Source organism: Chenopodium quinoa, unplaced genomic scaffold, assembly GCF_001683475.1.
Source record: "Chenopodium quinoa cultivar QQ74 unplaced genomic scaffold, ASM168347v1, whole genome shotgun sequence".
Lineage (NCBI taxonomy): Eukaryota > Viridiplantae > Streptophyta > Magnoliopsida > Caryophyllales > Amaranthaceae > Chenopodium > Chenopodium quinoa.
In genome coordinates this window covers 2,655,535-2,677,689 of record NW_018745251.1, presented here as the reverse complement: position 1 = coordinate 2,677,689, position 22,155 = coordinate 2,655,535, and the positions used below count along the sequence as shown (strand labels likewise).

Here is a 22,155-nt window from a genome sequence, read left to right as displayed (position 1 = left end):
AAGCCAGGCGACTATCCATATGATATAGCTCGAATATACACTAAGTGCCAACATTAGATTTGGGAGCCAGTCGGTTTATACTGAATTACCGGTCGGGACTTCGCAAAAGAATTACGCCAGATTAGGGTGTCCATTCACCGGTTGGGCTTTTGCAAGCATACCCCTGAATGAATTATGGCCTAGACCAAATGTTTAGGCCTGCTCTTAGAGAGTCAGGCGGCGGTACTGAGTACCGGCTGTCCTTCCAAAAAGTGAGCCGGCTGCAAGTTTGGGGTTGCTAGCCTGCCCCTTTTTTGGTGCGTAGGATCGTCAGGCGGTTTTGTCCGCCTGTGTGATCGCTTAGAACAATTTACCACCCAAATGGGAGATGTTCTCTTCGATGAATTCACCCGTAGGGGTGTCACCGGATGATTTTAGGCCTGCTCTTAGAGAGTGAGGCGGATTTGTCCAAAAAGTGAGCCGGCTGCAAGTTTGGGGTTGCTAGCCTGCCCTTTTTTGGTGCGAAGGATCGTCAGGCGGATTTTACCGCCTGTGTGATCGCTTAGAACAATTTACCACCCAAATGGGAGATGTTCTCTTTGATGAATTCACCCGTACGGGTGTCACCGGATGAAAAAATTAGTTACTGGTGCCGCTTGTGGTAGGCACAAGACATGGCGGCTGTATACAAAATTGAATGTAATTCTCATTAATCATTTGAAAATTTTTAAAAGATGTACAATGCTTAGAAGTAGTATTTTTTGAGGTTATCTACATTCCAAGTTCTAGGCAACTTTCTTCCGTCTGGAGTTTCCAGGCGGTAAGTGCCGTCTCGTACTTCTTCAAAGATCCGGTAGGGTCCCTCCCAATTTGGGGTTAATTTGCCTTGTTCATTGGCCCTACCGGTTTCCTCCATTTTGCGAAGCACAAAATCTCCTTCTTTCAAAGGTCTTTTACGAACCCGCTTGTTGTAGGCTCTAGTCATACGCAGACGGTAGATCTCATGACGCAAGGCAGCATTCCCCCTTCGCTCTGGAAGAGCGTCTAATGCCAACCGCATGGCTTCCCAGTTAGCCTCCTCATCATATAACATAATGCGTAGAGTAGGCTCATAATGTTCAATGGGAAGAACTGCTTCAGTGCCGTATGTCATGAGAAATGGGGTCTCACCGGTTGCCCCCTTTTCGGTTGTCCGGATAGCCCAAAGGACATGAGGTAATTCCTCTGCCCATAGTCCACCGGCTCTTTCTACTTTCTTCTTTATCCCGTCTGAGATCAACTTGTTAAAAGCCTCAACTTGACCGTTTGCCTGAGGACGGCCAACGGATGCAAAACAATGGGAAATTCCTTGGTCTCCCAACCAGGTTTTCAGGACAGGCGTTTCGAACTGCGGTCCGTTGTCGAAAACCATGGACATTGGAACCCCGAACCGGGTGATGACGTTTCTCCAGATGAAAGAAATCACGTCTTTCGTTTTAATCCCTTTTACCGCCTCTGCCTCAACCCATTTGGTGAAGTAGTCTACTGCTACAAGAATGTAGCGGCGGCCGCCTGATGCAGGCGTATAAGGTCCCAAAATGTTCATGCCCCATTTAGCAAACGGAACCGGACTATGGATTGCCGTGAGTTCTGTTGCCGGTTGATGTATCAACTTAGCGAATTTTTGGCACTTGTCGCATCTCTTTACTAGATCCATGGCATCCGCTTCAAGAGTGGGCCAGAAGTACCCTTGCCGTCTGGTTCTTCTGGCCAGGGACCTGCCGCCAATATGCGAGGCACAAAACCCCGCGTGCAGATCTTCCAAAACTTCTCTCCCCCTATCCGGGGTAACACATTTCAAAAACGGCTGCAGGTATCCCTTCCGGAGGAGTTCCCCTTGATGCATAACAAAACTTGAAGCACGCTTCTTGAGCGCTGATGCTTCTGAAGGGTCATCCGGCAAGGTACCATCCGTCAAAAAGGACCGGATGGGATCCATCCAGGTAGCAGTTCTGTCCAAGACTCCAATGGGATCATTCTGAATACTTCGTTTATCAATGACTTCCCAAAAGACCGTCCTAGGAGCATCACTGGAGGCTGATGATGCCAACTTTGAGAGGGCATCCGCCTGATTGTTTTCAGACCGGGGCACCTGTCGCAGATGAAATTCATCGAAGGACCCAGCCTTCTCTTTGACCGCCTGCAAATATTTGATCATAGCCGGATGGGTGGCTTCGTAGTCACCAAGGTATTGGCTAACGATCAGCTGTGAATGTGAGCAGGCGTCGACCTTTCTTGCACCGGCTGCCTTACACATGCGCAATCCGGCTAGCAGGGCTTCATACTCTGCCTCATTGTTGGAGGCTTGGAACTTAAACCGTAGTGCATATTCAAACTTATCCCCTTCCGGGGAATGACAGATAACACATGCACCACAGCCGTTCACCGTAGAGCTGCCGTCTACAAATAACTTCCAGACCTGATCAGGGTTTTCCGGGTGCACCGGCCTAGTCATCTCGACAATAAAGTCGGCAAACGCCTGACCTTTCACTGCCCGCCTGGGTTCAAAAGTTATCTCAAGGCCTTGTATTTCAACAGCACTACCGGATGACTCTATAGCAGTCATCGTACGCTTGAGCGACTGATCTGTGTATACCACAACCGGATGTGCCAAAAAATAAGGCTTCAACCGCTTGACTGCTACGAACAAGGCCAACTTAAATTTTTCGATCATGGGGTACCGGAGCTCAGCATTTTTTAAGACATGGCTGATGAAGTACACCGGCAGCTGAATGCCGTCTCTCTCAGCGAGGAGAACGGCACTAAGGGCGTGATCAGAGACGGCTAGGTACATGTACAGAACCTCCCGGGGTAGGGGGCTCACTAGCCTTGGCAAAGAATGCAAGTGCTGCTTAAGCCTCTGGAATGCCGCCTCTGCTTCTTCACCCCATTCAAACCTTGACCTCTTCCTGATTGCCTGGAAGAAATAGAGGCACTTGTCACCTGACCGGCTGAGGAACCTCCCCAATGCCGCCAGACAACCGGTCAACTTCTGGACTTCTTTTACAGTGCGGGGAGACTTCATGTCAATTACCGCCTGTATTTTTTCCGGATTAGCTTCGATGCCTCTTTGGTCAATAAAGAATCCGAGAAACTTCCCAGACTCAACACCAAATACGCATTTCTTTGGGTTAAGCATGACCCGGTGCCGCCTGAGTGTGGTGAAGGTTTCTCGCAGATCTGCTAGGTGATCCGTCTGTAGCTTGGATTTGACTATCATGTCATCGATATACGCCTCTACATTCCTGCCAATCTGGTTGATAAAAACGGTGTTTATCATGCGCTGGAATGTAGCCGGTGCATTCTTCAACCCAAACGGCATCACCGTATAGCAGAATAACCCCTGATCAGTGACAAAAGCCGTCTTCTCCTGATCTTTCTTCCAGAGAGGTATTTGATGGAAGCCGGAATAAGCATCCATAAAGCTCATTAGCGCATGGCCGGCTGTTGAGTCGACTAGGCTGTCAATCTTTGGAAGCGGGTAGCTATCTTTTGGGCATGCTTTGTTCAGATCTGTGTAATCCACACACATCCGCCAAGTACCGTTCGGCTTCTTTACTAGAACGACATTTGCCACCCAATCCGGGTAGTAGCATTGCCTAATGAATCCAGCATCCAACAGCTTTTTGACCTCAGCCGCTGCCGCTTGAGATCTTTCTCCACCATGATCCCTCTTTTTCTGCCTAACCGGCTGCTTTTTGGGATCTACGGCTAGCTTGTGGACAGCAAGATCCGGGCTGACGCCTGGCATCTCTTCCACTTCAAAGGCAAAGATGTCTTTGAATTCCTTCAGCAGCTGGAGCAAGCCTTCTCCCAACCGTTCGAAGGCTACCGTCCCGACCTTGACTGTTCTTTCAGGACGGCTGTCATCTAGGATGACATCAAGGCAGTCACCAGCCGGCTGAGGTCGTTGGTCATCTGACCTTTCCCCGGCTAGTGATTGCTATTTCTCCTTTTTGACGGGTGCCAGTTGGTCCGCCTTTCTTTTCATACCGGCTGCCCTTGGAGCCGGGACTGCTGGATCGCAGTTATCAATATTTATGGGCTCGCCCTGGCCGGCTGCACCCACAGTTGTCTTGACGTCAGAGAGATAGCACTCTCTTGTCGTCTTCTGGTCCCCGCTTAGGGCACCGACTGTACCATCATCCTTTTGAAATTTGACCAACATGAGGGACGGGATGATGACAGCCTTAGATGCGTTGAGGGTAGGACGGCCAAATATCATGTTGTAGGCGGACAGCTCCTCCACAACTAAAAACTTGACTATCATGTGGCGTCCTTGCCCCTTTTCACCCAGCCGGATCGGAAGATCTATGCTTCCGACCGGATGCACTACTCCACCCCCAAAACCGACTAGTGGGTGAGGAGCCTGGTGCATGTTACCGGATGTGTACTTGAGCTTGGTCAAGCACTGATAACTGATTAGGTCAGACGAGCTCCCGGTGTCTATTAGGATCCGGCCAACCTTCTGGTTGGCAACCTTGCATTCGATGACGATGGGGTCATCATGAGGCCGCCTGACCTTGCCCCGGTCCTTTTCAGAAATAAGGACCTCAGGGAAGATGTCTTTCGACGCCTGGCCCTCATCCACTGAGTTGACCAGCTTCCTGATGTTGTCTTTGGTGCCCCGGATGGTGGGACCCCCTCCGGCAAAACCGCCTGCTATGGTGAAGATGGTCTCTTCATCCGTCTCGGAGTTGACTGGGCCGGTTTTTGCCGCCTGCCCTTTCTTGGCCTGGGCATTACCCTTAGCCTTGGGTAGATAGGATTTTAGGGCCCCCTCATCTGCCAGACGGTCCAATAGCCGCCTGAGGCTATAGCAGCCATTGGTGTCGTGGCCAACATCCTCATGGTATTGGCAATACTTGCTCTTGTCCCGTTTATTCACGGGGCTTTTCATTTCAGCCGGTTTGTCGAGAGACATCCGGTCTTTGATTTCCAGGAGGATGGTGGAGCAATCTTTTGTGAACTCGTATTTGGGGGCATATGGTTCTGACTTCCGCCTGATCTTCTGGGCCGGCTGTCCTGATCGGTCAGCTGCCCAGACCCCTTTTCTCTTTTCTTCCTTTCTTGCCGGTTGATGCTGTTGCCGGCTCTCTTTTTTGTCAGACTTTTTATAATCTGACGGCTGCTTGACAGCACAAAGCTCCGTCGCCTGTATATAGGCTTCAGCTTCAATTAACGCCTCTTGGAGGGTAGCAACCCTCTTCCGGACGAGGTCAAACTTAAAGGTCGACCCATCCTTCAGACCTCGAAAGAAGTCTGTATAGGCCACTTCGTCTGATAGTCCTGGAATCTGAATTCTCATCAGATTGAACCGTCTGACGTATGACCGGAGGCCCTCCCGGTCGCCCTGTTGTATTGCCCCTAGGTCGAGGCTAGTCTTTTTGGCAGGAATATTCATTGAGAAATTTGACGTAAACAAGTACGCCAAAGTTCGAAAGCTGTTGATGCAACCGGCTGGTAGGTTACCAAACCACCGCTGGGCTATGCCCTTGAGGGTAGCCGGGAAGCATCGACACCAGACGGCATCATCTAACCCCTGGAGGTACATGAGGTTAGAGTAGGCCATTAGATGGTCTTCTGGGTTGGTGGTGCCATCATAGGCCCCCACCAAAACATTCTTGATCTTAGGCGGCTGTGCCGCCTGGGTTATCTCTGGTGAGAACGCCGTTGGCTGTTCCCCCAAATTTAGCAGGCGCAGCTGCCAGTCCGTGGGTTGGAACGGCTGCTGCGCTTGCCCACCGAAAAGACCCGGTGACATGAAAGGGGATCCACCCAACCCATTCGTTGTGCCGAATAGGCCAGGCTGGATCACTTTGGGTCCAGACCGGGCAGAAGCTTCGCCCGTCTGGCTCCTAAGGTTCGTTCCCGTACGCCTGTGTGAGACGTCATGGAAACTGTCCGGGAAGGTCGACGTTGAGGCCGACGCAGACGCCTGACCTCGCTTCTCTTGGAGAAATGTGCGGGCGTCTGAGAATGTTTTCTTGGAGCCATCCGGCTGTACGTGCCGGATGGCCTTTCGCAGCTCCCCTTGAGGAAAACAGAGTCTTCTTGGATCAAACCTTAAGCCCTCCCCCTCCTTTGGCTTGGGATGAGGGGTAGGAACTCGTTCTTTGACCGCCTTCTTTCCAGAAGGCTTCTTGGCCGGCTGACCCTTCTTTGGAGTAGCTGACCGGATGAGGCTCTTGATCTCACCCTTGAAACTATTCATGAACGACATGAGTTCGTTTCTTGTAACGGGGGCTGAGCCCTCCACCGTTTGGGCAATTCCAGCCGGTTGCCCGGCTGGGTTGTTGGGAGCAGCTTGGCTGATTTCCCGTTCTCTTCTATCTTTAGCACGAGGGTGCTTCGTTCTGAAAGACCCATCCGGGGCCACATATGTTTCAATTTCGTCGCCACTTTCATGGTCCGTCTGGACCTCAGGCTCGACCTCAGGCCGTTTGCCCTGATTCGGTGACACAGTATCAGAAGTCATCTTAGAAGTACTCTCCCCACAGACGGCGCCAAATGTTTCGGGGTTTTTTTATGTGTCCTGCGGGAGAGTTACGATTCCAAGAATGCCCTTCGACGCCTGTGCCTGCAAAATCACGAAGACTCCTGGGGGTAGGAGCTCCGTCTCCGACGATCAAGTTAGTAAAGATACGAGAGGTAGAATGCACGTAATGTGGAAGTTACTTCTCGCGTAATGGGAGAATTCCGCAATTAATATTGCTCGGGGTAAGTGTGTTTCTTTTTGAGGAGTATTCAATGTGATCAACAAATGTTCCAGCCCCCATTAATGAGGGTCCTTCCACTATTTATAGTGGGGAAGGGATGGTTCCCCTTTTAGGGTTTAGAGGACACGTGTCAGCAGAGGATTGGAGCCCTGCTGACCAATGGCTGGATGCCACGTGTCACTAGGCCATTGGGCCATGTGATTAGGGTATTTTTACCCCAAACACCAATAATTAATATTTCGGGATAAAACATAACAACCAATAATTAACATTGCACAAATAACATGATTAACAGGCTCTCGCAATTTATTAATCAACATAGATCTAACAGGCTCTCGCAATTTACTACATCTAAGTTCCTATTGAAAATAGCCTTTAATATCAAATTAAAATCTTCTCGATTCATTAATTCAATATCGCTTAACTTTTACAAGCAAATCACATCTGCTCGATTGATAATCTGGTTGTAAAGCGTTAAAACAATTGAGTAAGAAATTATCATGCAATATCAATAATCAACAATAACAAATTATCCCTTCATATTAATTATAGATTCCCCAAAACCCTAAAATTAAACTACTCACACATAATTAAATCTAAGCTAATCAAAGCAATAAAAGAATTCATGATAGATTACAGAAATAAAATTGCTGAAATTAATAGAGAAGAAATCGTTACCAAAATTAACTGAAATTAAAAGTTGAGTTAAGAACAAGAGTGAAGTTGTACAGAGAAATGAAGACAGAGAAAATAACTAAAAAGAGAGAGAAAGTCTAAGAGAAGAGATGCCCAACCAATAACTCAAAACGTATTTATATCAAACACTTAACTAATCCTGATTAAAACTAAGAAAATCGCCGAAGCTCCTCAGAAACACGCGCCCTGTTGGGCGCCACATCACCCGATCGGGCCCGCCTTTTTCCATCAGGTACGTTTTTCGCGCCTGGTCGGCCGCGAGCTCGAGTGAAGGGCTACTTCATTCTTCTTTCGCCCTGCCCGGCCGGGTGCGCCTTCGGGCAGAGCCATATTTGGTCGGGCGAAGCTCTTGGGCTACCTTGGACTTCTTGATTGGGCTCCGATCCTTTGACCTAATCCGGATTTCCTCTTTCGGGTCTTGAATACTCGCTCCAAACGCCTCTGTATCATAATGTTGAGCCCTTGATCACTGGTTTGATAACTCTAACTGGCCCTGGGCTATGAAAACATGTCGTGCTCCTCCAATGCTTGTAGTTGCTCCATAAAAATCACGGGAAAATGCTTTAAAGGTGCAAATCCCTACAAAACTAAACCAAAATACAAAAACACTAGAAAACACCAATCAGTAATAAAAGTGGTTCTAAAGAGCCAAAAATACTACCAATTATGACCAAGGGACGGGGGTAATATACTATATAAAATGGATATATCAAACTCCCCCAAGCAAAACCTTTGCTTGTCCCTAAGCAAAGATCTCATCAATGAATAAATAAATACATGCCTCACCAAGGTAAAAAATAAGTAATGACCAATTATCTCCAACATAACTCAACTCCACCAAAAATTCACCAAATAATTCCAATCATATCAAACAAATCCCAACACTTACAATGTCACTCACAAAAATATAATAATATAGAACTTGAGTGATTATATTAAAAAATTTCCCACCAATTTTTTATTTTTTATTTTTTATTATTTTCCTTAGAAAATAAAAGGATAATTGATGAAAAAAATATACAGCCTTATTTCAATATATATATATATATATATATATGTATATATATATAGCCTAAATAATAGAACAATAACAACAAATTTAAATAAATAAAATATTAAAAATATACACAATCTATAAACAAATACAAACTTTTAATAATATGTAAATATAATTTTTCTTCCTGTGAATATCCGAGCGTCGCTCGGGCAAAGAACTAGTTCAAGAATAATCCAAAGTTAGGATTATTGTAACAAAATTGATGAAAATTGGGATTATTTTTTTATAATTTTTCCTTATTATTATTGTTATTATTGTCATTATTATTATTATTAATAGTATTGTCATTATTATTCTCGTTATTATTATTGTCATTATTATTCTCGTTATTATTATTATTGTTGTTGTTGTTCTCGTTATTATTATTTGGTGTTTTAGTTGTTGTCGTCGTCGTCTTGGCAAGCCACCTTCTTAAACAGGTTACCAATTTTACAAACTATTAAAAGGCTTGTGTTGAGTAGATGGATGTTAAAGGTGGGATTATTTTGAAAATTTGAAAAGGTGGGATTATTTTGGGAATTCGAAAAGGTGGAATTGTTTTGAACAAAAAACCCAAAAATGGAATTATTAGTTTCCATTTTTCCAATATGGAAATCATCAAACAATGATCAAAGATAATCATTGACCTCCAACAAGACCCTTTCATACTCATCCTATAGAGAATCCTAAAAATTAAATCAATTGTTGAGCTTGAGTCTAACATTGATAGCTATGTTTTTACCCATCAAATTGAGGTACCATGGTTTTCTTTAACTAGCATGGGTATCCTAACCAAATTTGACTGATAAATTTTCAACAAATGCTATTCAATAACATTTCATTCTTTTTGCTTATTCAACCATTGGAAAAACATTCTCTTCTTGACATTCTCTTCCTTGCCTTTTGCTCCCTCTATTACGATCCAGTATAGTCTCTTGGCTCTTGAACTCTTTTAGGACCTATTCTCTTCAGCTTAATTTTAGTTCAGTTCACTTCAGCTCCAGTGAGTTCAGTTCAGCTTCTAATTTCCTTCTCTTATAAATATTCATTTCAACACTAATCAATTCAGTTCATTTCAGCTCCAATCAATTCAATTTAGCTCAGTAAATGTTAACACACCCTTAATCTCAATCACTATGTGATCTATTTCTTCAATATCATCCCATTCCTTTTTGTTGATTCAACCGGGAAAATTGAACGGGTATTAAGTTTTAATTGAAAACAAGTTACCAACATATCTGCTACAATATAAAATTAATTAACAAAAAAAAATTCATACAACAAAAAGTAAATTAGAATTTTGAATCATTTCTGTTATCAACCAAACTATTCATAATAACAGATTAACAACACTTATGGTCACCTATCTTCTCCCCTCACTTTTTTGATACCATTCTATTATTTTGAATAATGATCATTCTATTATGGATCCTATGATCATACGAAACACACCTTTTAATGTACAAATAAAAAACATTTATAAAAAAAAAATATTAAAATAAATACTTAATTGTCAAATTCCTGCACAAGTCAATAATTTTTAACAATTAATTTATTCCAAATTCTGATACATACCTTTTACTATGACATACAACCCATTAAAGCTCTTAATACAAAAAACACAAACTTAACTAGACATCCAAAAAATTCAATATATATTAAAATTAGATACATCATTTCAGAGTCTCCAAAAGATCATGATTAAGGCAAGTATCAATCATCAAATCAATTCCTTCCTGCCCATCCTTGATCACCAACCTTAGAATATTGGGGCTTCAGCTGTTATGCGGCTGAATGTATTGTAAATTATACAAAAATTAATACTCCATCCGTTTTATAATGTTAGTCATATGGAATCATTCACATAAAATAAGAAAAGAAATATATTTGGAATCTAATATTAAAGTACAACATAATTCATAATTAATGTACCTTATTTAACTTTTTTGATTTTTTATTAGGAAAGAACAAGTCATAATTGCATAATTTAAGGTAAAGATTTCCTTAATTGGAGTCATATCATCAATCCACAACCAATAAATTCCAAACAAATCACGTTATAAATTAAATATATATTAATATGGGTAAATCTTTTTAAAACGCCCTAAATAATATATGGGACTAACATTATGAAACGGAGGGAATACAATATCAAAAGTAAAAAGCGTGCAGTTCAAATATTCATTCATCCTAAACATTTATACATTTAAATTAAGCGTAGGACGCCAAAACATACAACTTTAACAAAAACTAAATCAGCTCAGTAAGCTTAACACGCAAGCTTAACACGATATAACATGAGGGATTGTAAGTTAAGATTCAGCTTCTTCTTTAGCAGGTCAGGTTTGTCTACAACATCTGGTGGTGCCCTCGTTGGCACGTTCCTTTGGGGCGATCTGGTCTAATCAAAGTCAAGTGATAGCTTGAAATAATTTCTAAATACCTTTATCTTATGAGAAAATAAGATATATACAAGGGGACTAGAAGCACCTGTACATATTTTTTGGAGCTCTAGAGACATTGCTTCTGTGCCTCAAGTTAATGTTCTTTTTTGTTTTTTTAAACAGAAAATGAAAGAGCTCATCAACCATCTTTTATATGCAAGTACTCTGTACATTATGTATGAATCGCAAGTATGTGTTTTCGAAAATTCAGCTGTAAAGAAATTTATGCTTCAAACAAACAAATAACACATATAAAGTAGTATTGTTTCAAAAAATATGAACATTATTGAACAAAAATGTTCATACGTCATAGTAACAAAGTTAAAAATAACTCAACTTTTTGATTCATCTTTCTCATTACATGAGGCTTCGCATCTTATGAGATGAAATAAACTTAAGAAATATTCTACAATCAAGAACAGGATGGTCATCTAGTTAATCTTTAATCGACCTAAGCTCAACTCCAAGCAGGTCATGATTGTCAATTTTAATGACCTTGACCTAATGGACATATTATACACTATACAGCCATACAACGGGTGTCACCAAGTTAAAATGAAACAAATTGAAGCGCAGCATCATGATTGACGCAATGATATCTAAACAGGACAACATTTGTACTTCTACCTACAGTAGTACAGTACATATCGGAACCAGTTGCCTCGGTGCCTGTGATAGTTTTCTATTCTGGCAATCAAATTTCACCATCAGCAGGCAATATCCATAATTGTATAAATGTGGTAAATGTACAAAGCAACTCTTTAGCTGCAAAAGCAATTTTTCCTAGGAAATTTACATTGCAAACATAGGGATCGGTCCTTACTAATGCTACAAAACCCAAGGGAGATAGAATGATAGATCACAAAGAGATTGAGATTCAGGGAGTTCAAAAAATTCATTAATCGTCATACAGATTCACAGAACCAAGAGAATATACTGGATCATAAAGGAGGGACCAAAAGGCAAGGAAGATAATGTCAAGAAGATATCACAGACATCTAACCCACTCACACAAAATTACAGAGAGTAAACAAAGCATAGACAAAAGCACTATAGCTATTGTATTCATTGAATCATACAGAAGAAACCCATAAAAATAAATTTTGCTGTAAGTAGATTCAATCATGGACCATTGAAAGAAAATGTATGGTCAACATAATGAAACACCCAACTTTTTAGACTTTTATTTCAATAGGGCGACTGGGCAAGCAAGAGTTGGAAGCAAGGTATAGGCTCGATAAGTAAGAACATTTACCACATGCTCTTCTTATTAATCACGTTTGCCTAACTATGCTGTTTGTCTTCTTATGGACAGTCTAGCCAATGTAACCAATCTCATCTTCCTTATGGTCATTTGTGGAATACGTGTCGGGTAAGGGCATCTTTCAACAACATTGCACCATATTTGTTTTGCTAGATTTAAAAATATTAGATTTTTATTTTTTTTACTAAGAGCAACTTCAATGGCAAGCTAATTGTCAAATTAGCTTGTCATGTCACATAAGCTTTTAAGCTAATTGTCATTTTACCTTCAATGGTTAGCTAATCGCTTACTATTTAAATGAATCACACCTCCTTAATTTAAATTGATAAATTTCATTTTATTTATTCTAATTAGTTTTATTTTAGCAAGTTTTTTTTTCCAAGCAAATTAGCTTGACAAAGCTAATATGCTTGACCTAGCTAATTGCAATTTCTAGCTCCAATGGTTAAGCTAGTAGCTAGGGATTATTTAATATTGTAACCAAGTCCCTAGCTACAACCATTGGAGTTGATCTAAGGATCTGGCTACCCTGTAGGAGTCAACAAGGCCTTAACACTGGATGTAATTTTAAGATAATTGCAAGGGACCTAGTATGCTACGAGTCTACGACTTCACTTTACCTCATTGTAAAGATAAATGAGAAATTATGGCAAACAACAATCAAGACCCAAGGGAAACTAGATATAAACATGTCAAAAATAAATAAATAAAACAAGGAAAAAGAGTCATGTGTGCACCAATATGGTAATACCATGCCTCTCATGCACCATCTTTATCTGGTACCATGAAACAAAAATCTAGAAGCTATCATGCCTAACTACATAATCCTTAACAATAAGGTCATGCCAATTTCAATCCTCATTTCTAACATCCAATCTTGAGTCAATTGCTTTGCTAAGACATAAAATAAAATAAAAAAATGGCAGGACCATGGATTATATAAGGAAGGTAGATTCAATTCAATGCAATATCTAAAACAATAGAGAGTGAGACAGCCCTAGTTAAACTGTACCTATTCTATATCATAATGGAGTAATGAATTTATTCCCAATATCAAGAGGTTTGCTACGTGCTTGACTTAAATAGGTCATCTAAAGCTTAGGTGAGCATAGAAAGTTTCTCTAAAGTTCAATTTCGATTATTCAACTCAAATTAGTCATTGAACAGATCATTGGGCTCAATAGAAGTGCATAAAGAGCTTTAATTCTAAATGACTCAGCTAGAATCATTTTTATTAATGGTCTAAGGCAGTCAGAATAGCCTTCATCAAGCTAAGATATCCACAGAATTAGCTTGTAGATATATATTAAGCTCAAACTCCTTGATTAAATTCCAAAACTCCTCCATATACATTGATTGGCAACATATAAGCAGACTTTAGGAATATAAGTTATTTAACAACAGTCAAATTGTATGCTAGATTGACATGTAGCTAGCTATGGTATATGACTTTTCATGTCATATTGCTTCACTATAAAATAAAGCTGACCTACCAAACAGTCACACAACATATAGCTTTCCCATGCATAAAACAATAATCCAAAATATTTAATGTGTTTGTTAGTTTACGAGTATGATGGTAATAGTTTCTTTTAAACCTTACCAATCCATCATTTTAAATCAAGGACATGATGAGGACATAACATAAGCATATCCTTGGTGAGAGGACATCATTTAAATCAAATACTATGTATAAAGAGTTGCTAAAATCTACTTTACCAAAAATATATTTTACTTTAATGCTTATTTGAATTACTTTAAAGGGATGAAATTGGCTATCATTGGATCTTGATCCTATAAATACGCTTTTAGTATAAATGATAGGCTCTTACTAACTAACCAAAGCAACCGAAGTTGCTAATATATATTAATTTCGAATGAATACAAATTACTTTTAATTTACTTTTAAGGGACGAGTTTGGTTCTACATATTAGACTCGGTTCTCATTAGATCTTGGTTCTGAATATATAAGATTTAAGTAAAGACAATAGTCTCTTTCTCAACAAACCCATACCACCTAAATTGCTAATATATTGTTTTTGTTTGAAGACCAACAACTTGAGCAAGGCAAGAACAGATTCAGTGAGAATTGCATTGATTAGACTAACAAGAGTTTGATCAGATTGAACACATGAAGGATAAGATGGGTTGAGATTCATTGTTTTGCCATCATAAGAAGGGGAAAATGGAAGGGGGGCAAGAAGGAGTGGCCTAAGGTAGAGATATTTTGAATAGAGAAAGAAGGAGTGGCGATACATGCCCTAATCCATTGGATGAAAATGGATCACAAATTATAGCAATGTAGAGTATCCAAAATGATATTCTAATTGTTGGAATCATACGCTTTCTGAAAGTCCACTTTGATGGCACATCTAGGGCAGAGGGACTCCTTATGAGAATTCCTTACTAAATCCTGAGATAGCAAAATGTTGTCCATTAGACTTCCGCAAGGAACAAAGGCTGTTTGTGATTAATCAATCAAAATAAACTCACCAAGAAAACCTATTAGCTATGAGCTTAATGAACTGAGTGCCATTTGATGAGTAACTGAGACCAAAGTCGGGCTCGACAAAATAGAAAGTTTCAGGTTACGTCGTCCACGGGATTTGGGAAGTGCCTTTGCTCCCTTTCCCAATCGTTAACCGTCAACTCGTAGACGAGGCTTTGGCGCGAATTTAAAAGGGATTCCTGGTTGTCCGAAATGTAATCAAGAATTTTGTTGATTATTCTTCGTTTTTACGCAAAAGCAGTTCCAGCCTAAGGTCTTCATTCCGTAAAAAATACAAACGTTAGAGCGCAGACTCGATGACCACATACAACGAATTTGATTTTACTTCGCAAGTGAGTGCTTCACCTCATCGGGTTGACTAGGAGCCTCCTCTCCTTGCGGCAGGTGCCCCGGGGTCCGGTCGGTCGATGATGCAGCAGATTCGTTATCTGAAGGGAGGTTATTATATTGCATCCAACTTCCCGAGCCTGAGGAGGAAGCCTCATTCCTGTTTGGCCCTTGGTCTACGCTCGTTGCTTCTGAGCTTGATGCTTAAGAAGTAGACGGCAGAGTAATAAAAAAAAAAAAGGACTTCTATAAAAAGGACCACATCAATACCTGAGATCATTATCGACCTTCCTTCTGATACTAAACCATATGTTATAAACACAACGATGAGACCTAAACAACTTCAAAGGAAAGAATGGACTAGAACAGTCATTATAATAAATATAATTTCCTCCCTCAGTTTCTTATTTATTCCAACATTTGCCATTTTAGGTTGCTTCACATTACTTGCAATAAATTTTTTTCCTTTTATAGTAAGTTTTTCAAGTTGAATTTACGATGTTACCCTTATTATACTCAGATTTACGGGTGGATTCACACTAACCTATAATTAATTAATCTCCTAATATCTTATCATCATTTAATCCATCCCACCAAAAATTATCAAACCCTAACTATTGCCTATTTATTCACTCATTAGATTAATGAACAAATTTGATCATCTTCCTAACTGCTGCATTCATTGCCATCTCTCAAACCTACTTGCATTAACTCCATGGCCAAATAGGCTTGAGCCCATTTCTGGTTCCTTCGCAACCCTAATTCTTCCTCTCTTCTCTCCTATTCAGCAACCTCACCTTTTACAGAATTCCACCTTTGCAATTGACAGATGTGACCTACTTTCTTAACCAAAATGAGTTCCTCTAACCCTAACAACGCAACCCTTATTTGCTATGAGAATCTCCCACAAGAACACCAAGAAGGTCTTCCTCGATACAAAAGGTAAAATGTGAACAGGGAACTGAGAAAATGAAACCTGTTCGTCGCGCTACTCCGAGGCCTATCTCGCGGAGGCACATTCATGGTGTGAAGCTTACTGAGTACATTTCATCAGATGATGAAAGTGAGGCAAAGGCAGAGGCACATTCGTGGTGTGAAGCTTACTGAATACATTTCATCATATGATGAAAGTGAGGCAAAGACAGATTTAGACAAGAAAAACCCTAAAAAGGCAACTAAGGTGGTAGTCTGGAAGGGGAGGTTGTGGAAGTTGGGTCCAACGCTAATGGGCCAACTACGGGCCTCTTTCGATTTACTGAAAAACAAATGAACTGAATTAATTGGGGCTAAATTGAATTTATAGAGTTAAAATGAATTGTTTATGAGAGAAGGAAATTAGGAATTGAACTAAATTGATTGGAGCAGAACTGAAATTAAGCTTAAATAAAACAAGCCCAAGTCCCCTGTACCTATTGAGGCTTCTATTGGTGCCTCAAAGGTAGTACTTGAGGAAGCCAAGTCCGTCAGTGCGAAGCAGCAGAACAAGGGCTCTCTTTGTGGGATGAAAAGGGTCAGACTGCAAAATTTCGATGAAGGATATCTACGAGGGAAATTCATCCAGCATGGTTTAGTGACCTAGCAACATATAACTCTTCTAACCCTAATTTTTAAATTTGTCATTTTATTTCTTATAATGTGTTCTTTGAGTCCCTCATACTCCTTGGTTTATTAGTCCCTCCCTCATGCAAGTATGGTGAATATGAGTCCTTATTTGAGGAAAATACATGCTACCTTGTATTTGTTGCCTAATTATAAGGAATATGAGTCCTTAATTCCGAGTAAATGAGGTGAAATACATGCAACTTGTGTTAAATGTTATTTGTTGGCTTGCTATGGTTACGAATTGGACAAGGGAATAAATGATGATCAATTGCTTGTTTGACATTGTTTAAATTTAAATCTTTTACCTCGTGGATTACTCGAGTCCCTAAAATGTTCTCAATGACATTAAATTGAGAGAACAAACATGTTTGAAGCCTTGGTGAAACAGGGCATTTTTCTTTTGTTTGTGATAAAGTCATCCTATTTCATGCCCCTTGTTTGTGCTTTTTACCAAATGATGAAGGGACTCATTTGAATTAAACTTGCTAAAGGTTGATTTGCTCCATCATAGTTCATTTGAACTTAATGTGGAGGTTACATCATTACACATTGTCTTTGAAATAACCATACCCTTCCTCATGGTTTTCTTAAATGGATTTTACTATCAACTCTAAAAACAATATCCAAAAGGGTTACATTCATCTTTATGCAACATTGTTTTCACAAACAAGGACCCCCACATTTACATGACTGCCTTAAAATACATATATCAAAGCATTAAAAACATAACAATTTCAAAAAAAAAAAAAAAAAAAAAAAAAAAAAAAAAAAAAAACTAGTGATTATAATCTCCTAATGGACTGATTTAGTGAAACTTGCTAATGGTAGGATTTAGTGAACCTTTTTTTAAAAAGGTGGACCCACCACAATTTCCTCCTCTTTAAAACTTAAGCACATGCACTTAATAGGTGATTAAGCTCCCTCGGTGATTTTGACTTGGGAAATGTGCAACGCCCCTTTGTTGCAAGAAATAAGAAACAAAGGGAGTACTTTAATGAGAAAGGCTCTTTCCCATCAAAGTCGAGTATACTTCCTTTGTTTAATGATACTCCCACCATGTAAAACAATGTTCCAACTTTTGCATTTCAAAAAGAAGTTTTCATATTGAATCTTTCTACTTTAGTACAATTTTTTTTTTTTTAAATTATACTTTCATGCTCAAATTTAAATCCCATATATATCACCATATTCATTTGAAATTTTTACCTAGGTTTTACCCTTTATAACTCCTATCAACATCTCCCCTTCCTTCCCCCCCACACCCAAACCCCCAATTCAAAGCACTCAAGCACTCTTATAGATGTACATGAGGGTGCACCGGTACAAAGAGTAGAAGCATGGGACCATGGAGAGGTTAAACGAGGGAGACCAAAAATGACTTGGTTGAAAGGAGTTAGGAAGGATATGAAGTATATAGATGTACATGAGGATGAGGCATTGGATCGTAAGGAATGGAAGAGGAGGATCTTTGTTGATGATTACACGGAGTAATTAAATTTGGTTCATGTAGCCGACACCACTTACGGGATCAGAACAACTTACACACAACATATGGTTAGAATTATTTACTTTTTACACTTTTGTATAGAAATTATGCATAACTTTTTTACAACACCATGATTCCCTAAGCAATTGTTCATAAACGACTAATCTTTTATTGTTTGATCTGGATTTAAGTCAATCAGTTTCATAAATAAATTTTCAATTACAATACTTTAGTAATAATCCTTTTGCTATTTTTAGCTTTACCGACTTTTTGTTTTTGTTCTTCCTTTTCCCACATCACTTTATATCTTCAAATTAAAATTAACAAACCCAATATGGACCATAGAGGTCAATGCACGCCTCCCCCTTCAACTATACTTGCAATATTCCCTTCGGCAAAAGATTTTGATGCAAACATTAAATGGTCGCCATGGGATCCATAAAATAAAATAAAAAATACATTTCTCTTCCTCTCTAAAATAAATATTAAGATATCCTACAAAATAATTTCTCCCTCTTTTTTATTAGTCTTTGTATCAACATACTTGTGGGTAGAGAAAAAATGAATAGAGTAATACCCCCTCCGTCCCATGGACAAGTAGTTTAAGAAAACTATAAATGGGTCCATTTACAGCATTTGTTTATTATATAAAACATTTCCTTTTATATTTCTAAAATGAAAGAAAACAACAAGTGGGGTTGAGGTGGGGGTAGTGAGGAGTGCGAAAATATTATCTTATTAATGGTTCCATTTCATATTTAGTAACGTATCAAATATTGTGGGACGTATGAAAATGAGAATTATGTCAAGTATTATGGGACGCAGGGAGTAAAGAATTCTTAATACCATAAAACCAACTTTCCAACAACCTATAAATAAATCTTGTCAAACAAAAAAAAAATAAACGACCAATTAATAATGAGCAGAGGATGACAGCTTTTAAAGCAACGAGTAATTCTATATGAAATAAGATACATAAATTTCAATTTTACCACCCTTCATTATCTTACAAAAGAAGTGAATTCAATCTCACAAAGTACACAATACATACTCTATCCATCCTAAATTATTGTATGACTTTCCTTAGTAGGTCATCTCATTGCAACACTTTTAAATGTTATTAATCCAATGCATTTCATTCACTATTTTTCCCTCACTTTGGATGCAACATCCATTAATTATAACAAACAATACTAAATACAATAAAATAACCCTACCACCCACGAACAAAAAAAAAAAACCATCAAATAACATATGAAAAAATGATATCAATTGATTTGTATAAAACCTTGTATAAAACCCTACACAGGTCTAATGGGTGTGACTAATCTAAGGGAGTGAAAATCTCACATGTTGACATTGCAATATACAAGAGAAAACTAAAGAAACCCATCTATGAAAACGGTATTATTGGTAGTAAATCAGGAGATATGAATAGATGAGGGTAAAGTAACTCAAATAGCATAGTATCCCCACACAAAAGCACACAAACACAAACTCTATATAATTTCAGTACACAAAAACTTCATATTATTTCTGTAAACTCCAAACATACAAGAATAATGATTAAATTTGGAAAAAGAAAAATGAAATAATATAGACCACTTTAACAGAAAAAAGATTCGATGAGCAAAATATACCTTTCATAGGTAACAAGTTAAGCAAAGCCTTTCCCTTTCCTCATTTTCATGGATAACATCCTTTAGCGGAGTTAGATGAGTTAATTACAAAATGTTGTAGGCGATCATTCAGCTCAACTGACTGAAAATACAAATATGCATAAGGGTTTGTTAAGATATCAGCAAAAGAACACATCTATTATTACAAGTTGGTACAAAGATAATACAAAATTAACATAAGAGACGGCTAATTCCAAACAAGTACATGAATAACCAAATAGGACATTCTTTATGTAGATGGGAACGGGTTTCTTTAAAATTTATAAACTCTATAAGATAGTCCAATTTAGATAGGAAATATAAATAAAAAAATAAAAAGGAAGTATTCCATTAACAAGTGTCACTTAAAGTAGGTGTTTCTGTTGTAGAAATTACAGACCACACACGACTGAATCACCAAAACGGAATTGTGATACAATTAACTCATTTTAATCATAGGCAATTTTTAGCATAGCATAACAAGTAGATTACTCTTCTACTGATAGACAATCCTAAAAAAATGACTGATGAAAAAATATCTTTCTTATTATAATCAACATAAAGCAGAAAAAAATACTTGTATAACATAATTAATACCCAATATTGATAATGCCATTCATGGGATCAAGAAACTGTGGCTGGTGTTGCGATTGTTGTTGCTGGTGAGGTGACTGTAGGGGCGACAATTGCTGTTGCGGCATCAAACTCATCCCAGCAGCAGGTGTAGTAACCACAGCAGAAGAAGTAGGAGCTCCTTTCGCCTCAACAAATCGCCAGATATACCAAGACGCCACAGACCGATACGGGCGCCATTTCTCACAAAGCTGGTCCATTTGAGAGGGTCTAGGCAAGTCCTCTAAACCGTATAACAACTGAACCCCCTTTCTAATCCCTAAGTCATTAACAGGCAACACATCTGGTCTATGCAAAGCGAAAATCATAAACATATGAACAGACCAAGACCCAATTCCATTCACCATAGTAAGCATAGTAAACAAAGATTTATCATCCATGTTGATAATGGCGGAATCCGAGAGAATCCCATTTTGGTATTTCTTCGCTAAATCATGGAGATAACTCGTTTTCCGGCCCGAAACCCCGATTTGTCGAAGCTGTTGAGGCGTCAATGCCAAAACCGTAGCCGGAACAACACCCGATTCACCACCACAAAGAGCGACAAAACGAGAGTAGATTGAAGTTCCGGCTTTGTAAGCAAGCTGCTGGTATAAAATACTCTTTGTTAGGGCAAGAAAAGGAGTTTGATATGAATCGAATGTCGGGGGTGGATGAATGTCAATAAGCTTAGCAAGATTTGAATCCGCGGTTCTAAGATGATTAAGAGCATTCTCAATTTCACCCTCACACGACATAGAACGTTGGTGGGTTGCAGAAATTAATCGAGGTCGAGTGACAATTTTGCAGTTATTCCTGCTCTTCATCGACGATTCAGATTTTTCCGGGGATAATTTACGAAGTTTACGCGGACGAGAAGGGAGCTTTGCCGGCGGTCGTAGATTGACTACTTCAGCAGTTGGGACAACTGGAGCGGTGGCAGTAGCGGTGGCAGTGACGGAGGCGGAAGAAAGGACAGGAGTAATATCGTCTTCGGCATTTTGGTGGCTTGGATCGGCCATTGGCGAAAGAGCTTCGGCAGCGTCGTTGGTAGCGGCGGCCGATGATGGGGTTCCGGAAGAGGTGATGGATGCAGTTTTCATGATTTTATGATTCTGTGTTACAGCTAATTGAACTTAGGAGGTGTTTGAGAAGAGGGAGCCCATTTTATTAAAAAACTAGCTTTTTGCCCCATTCCACGAATGTATTGTAGCTCATTTTATTTTCCTTGAAATGTGTTGTTTATTTGTATTGTATGTGTCGGTAATTTTTTTGTAATAATTTACTTAATTTTCTTACTTATAATTTGCAAGTTTTTTTTTTTTTTGAATAGCAAAAATATTAGATTAATTAAAAGTCATACGACATCTACAATAGAGATTCGACGTTAACAAATACATAAGATATTGAATCAAATAGAATTTTCCTTCATAAAAACTACGATCGTCGAGTAGATCTTTGCAAGTTAGAAATATAAAGATTTTAACATTAAATAATTTGTTATTTTAACTTTTACATTAAAAGGTTTATAGAGAGGAGTACAACCAATTTTTTATAATGAAAATGAAACACTCTATTTTCTTACTCAAATTTGCAAGTTAGGAATGCATAAAGACTTTAGCATTCAATAACATTTTATTTTATCTTTTACTTTAAAAGGGAGTATAAAGAGGAAATATTATTAATGGATGTGTTATGTCATTATGTGGCATATGGGTGAATTAGGATGACATGTGTCATATAGGTGATTGTGGTTTGTCTTTTTAAATACTAAGCATATATA

At 39.2% G+C, this 22,155-nt stretch overlaps 1 protein-coding gene across 1 annotated transcript; it reads right to left on the bottom strand.

Moving 5' to 3' along the window:
• Positions 1–9,672: 9,672 nt before the first annotated feature.
• On the bottom strand, positions 9,673–21,691 carry LOC110711297 (DNA-3-methyladenine glycosylase 1-like). The gene is made up of 3 exons (XM_021889677.1): positions 20,358–21,691; positions 19,743–19,863; positions 9,673–10,259 (listed from the first exon to the last, which is right to left on the bottom strand). The coding sequence occupies exons 1-2, from the start codon at positions 21,473–21,475 to the stop codon at positions 19,851–19,853; spliced, it is 1,131 nt and encodes a 376-aa protein (XP_021745369.1). The 5' UTR covers positions 21,476–21,691; the 3' UTR covers positions 9,673–10,259; positions 19,743–19,850.
• Positions 21,692–22,155: the final 464 nt, after the last annotated feature.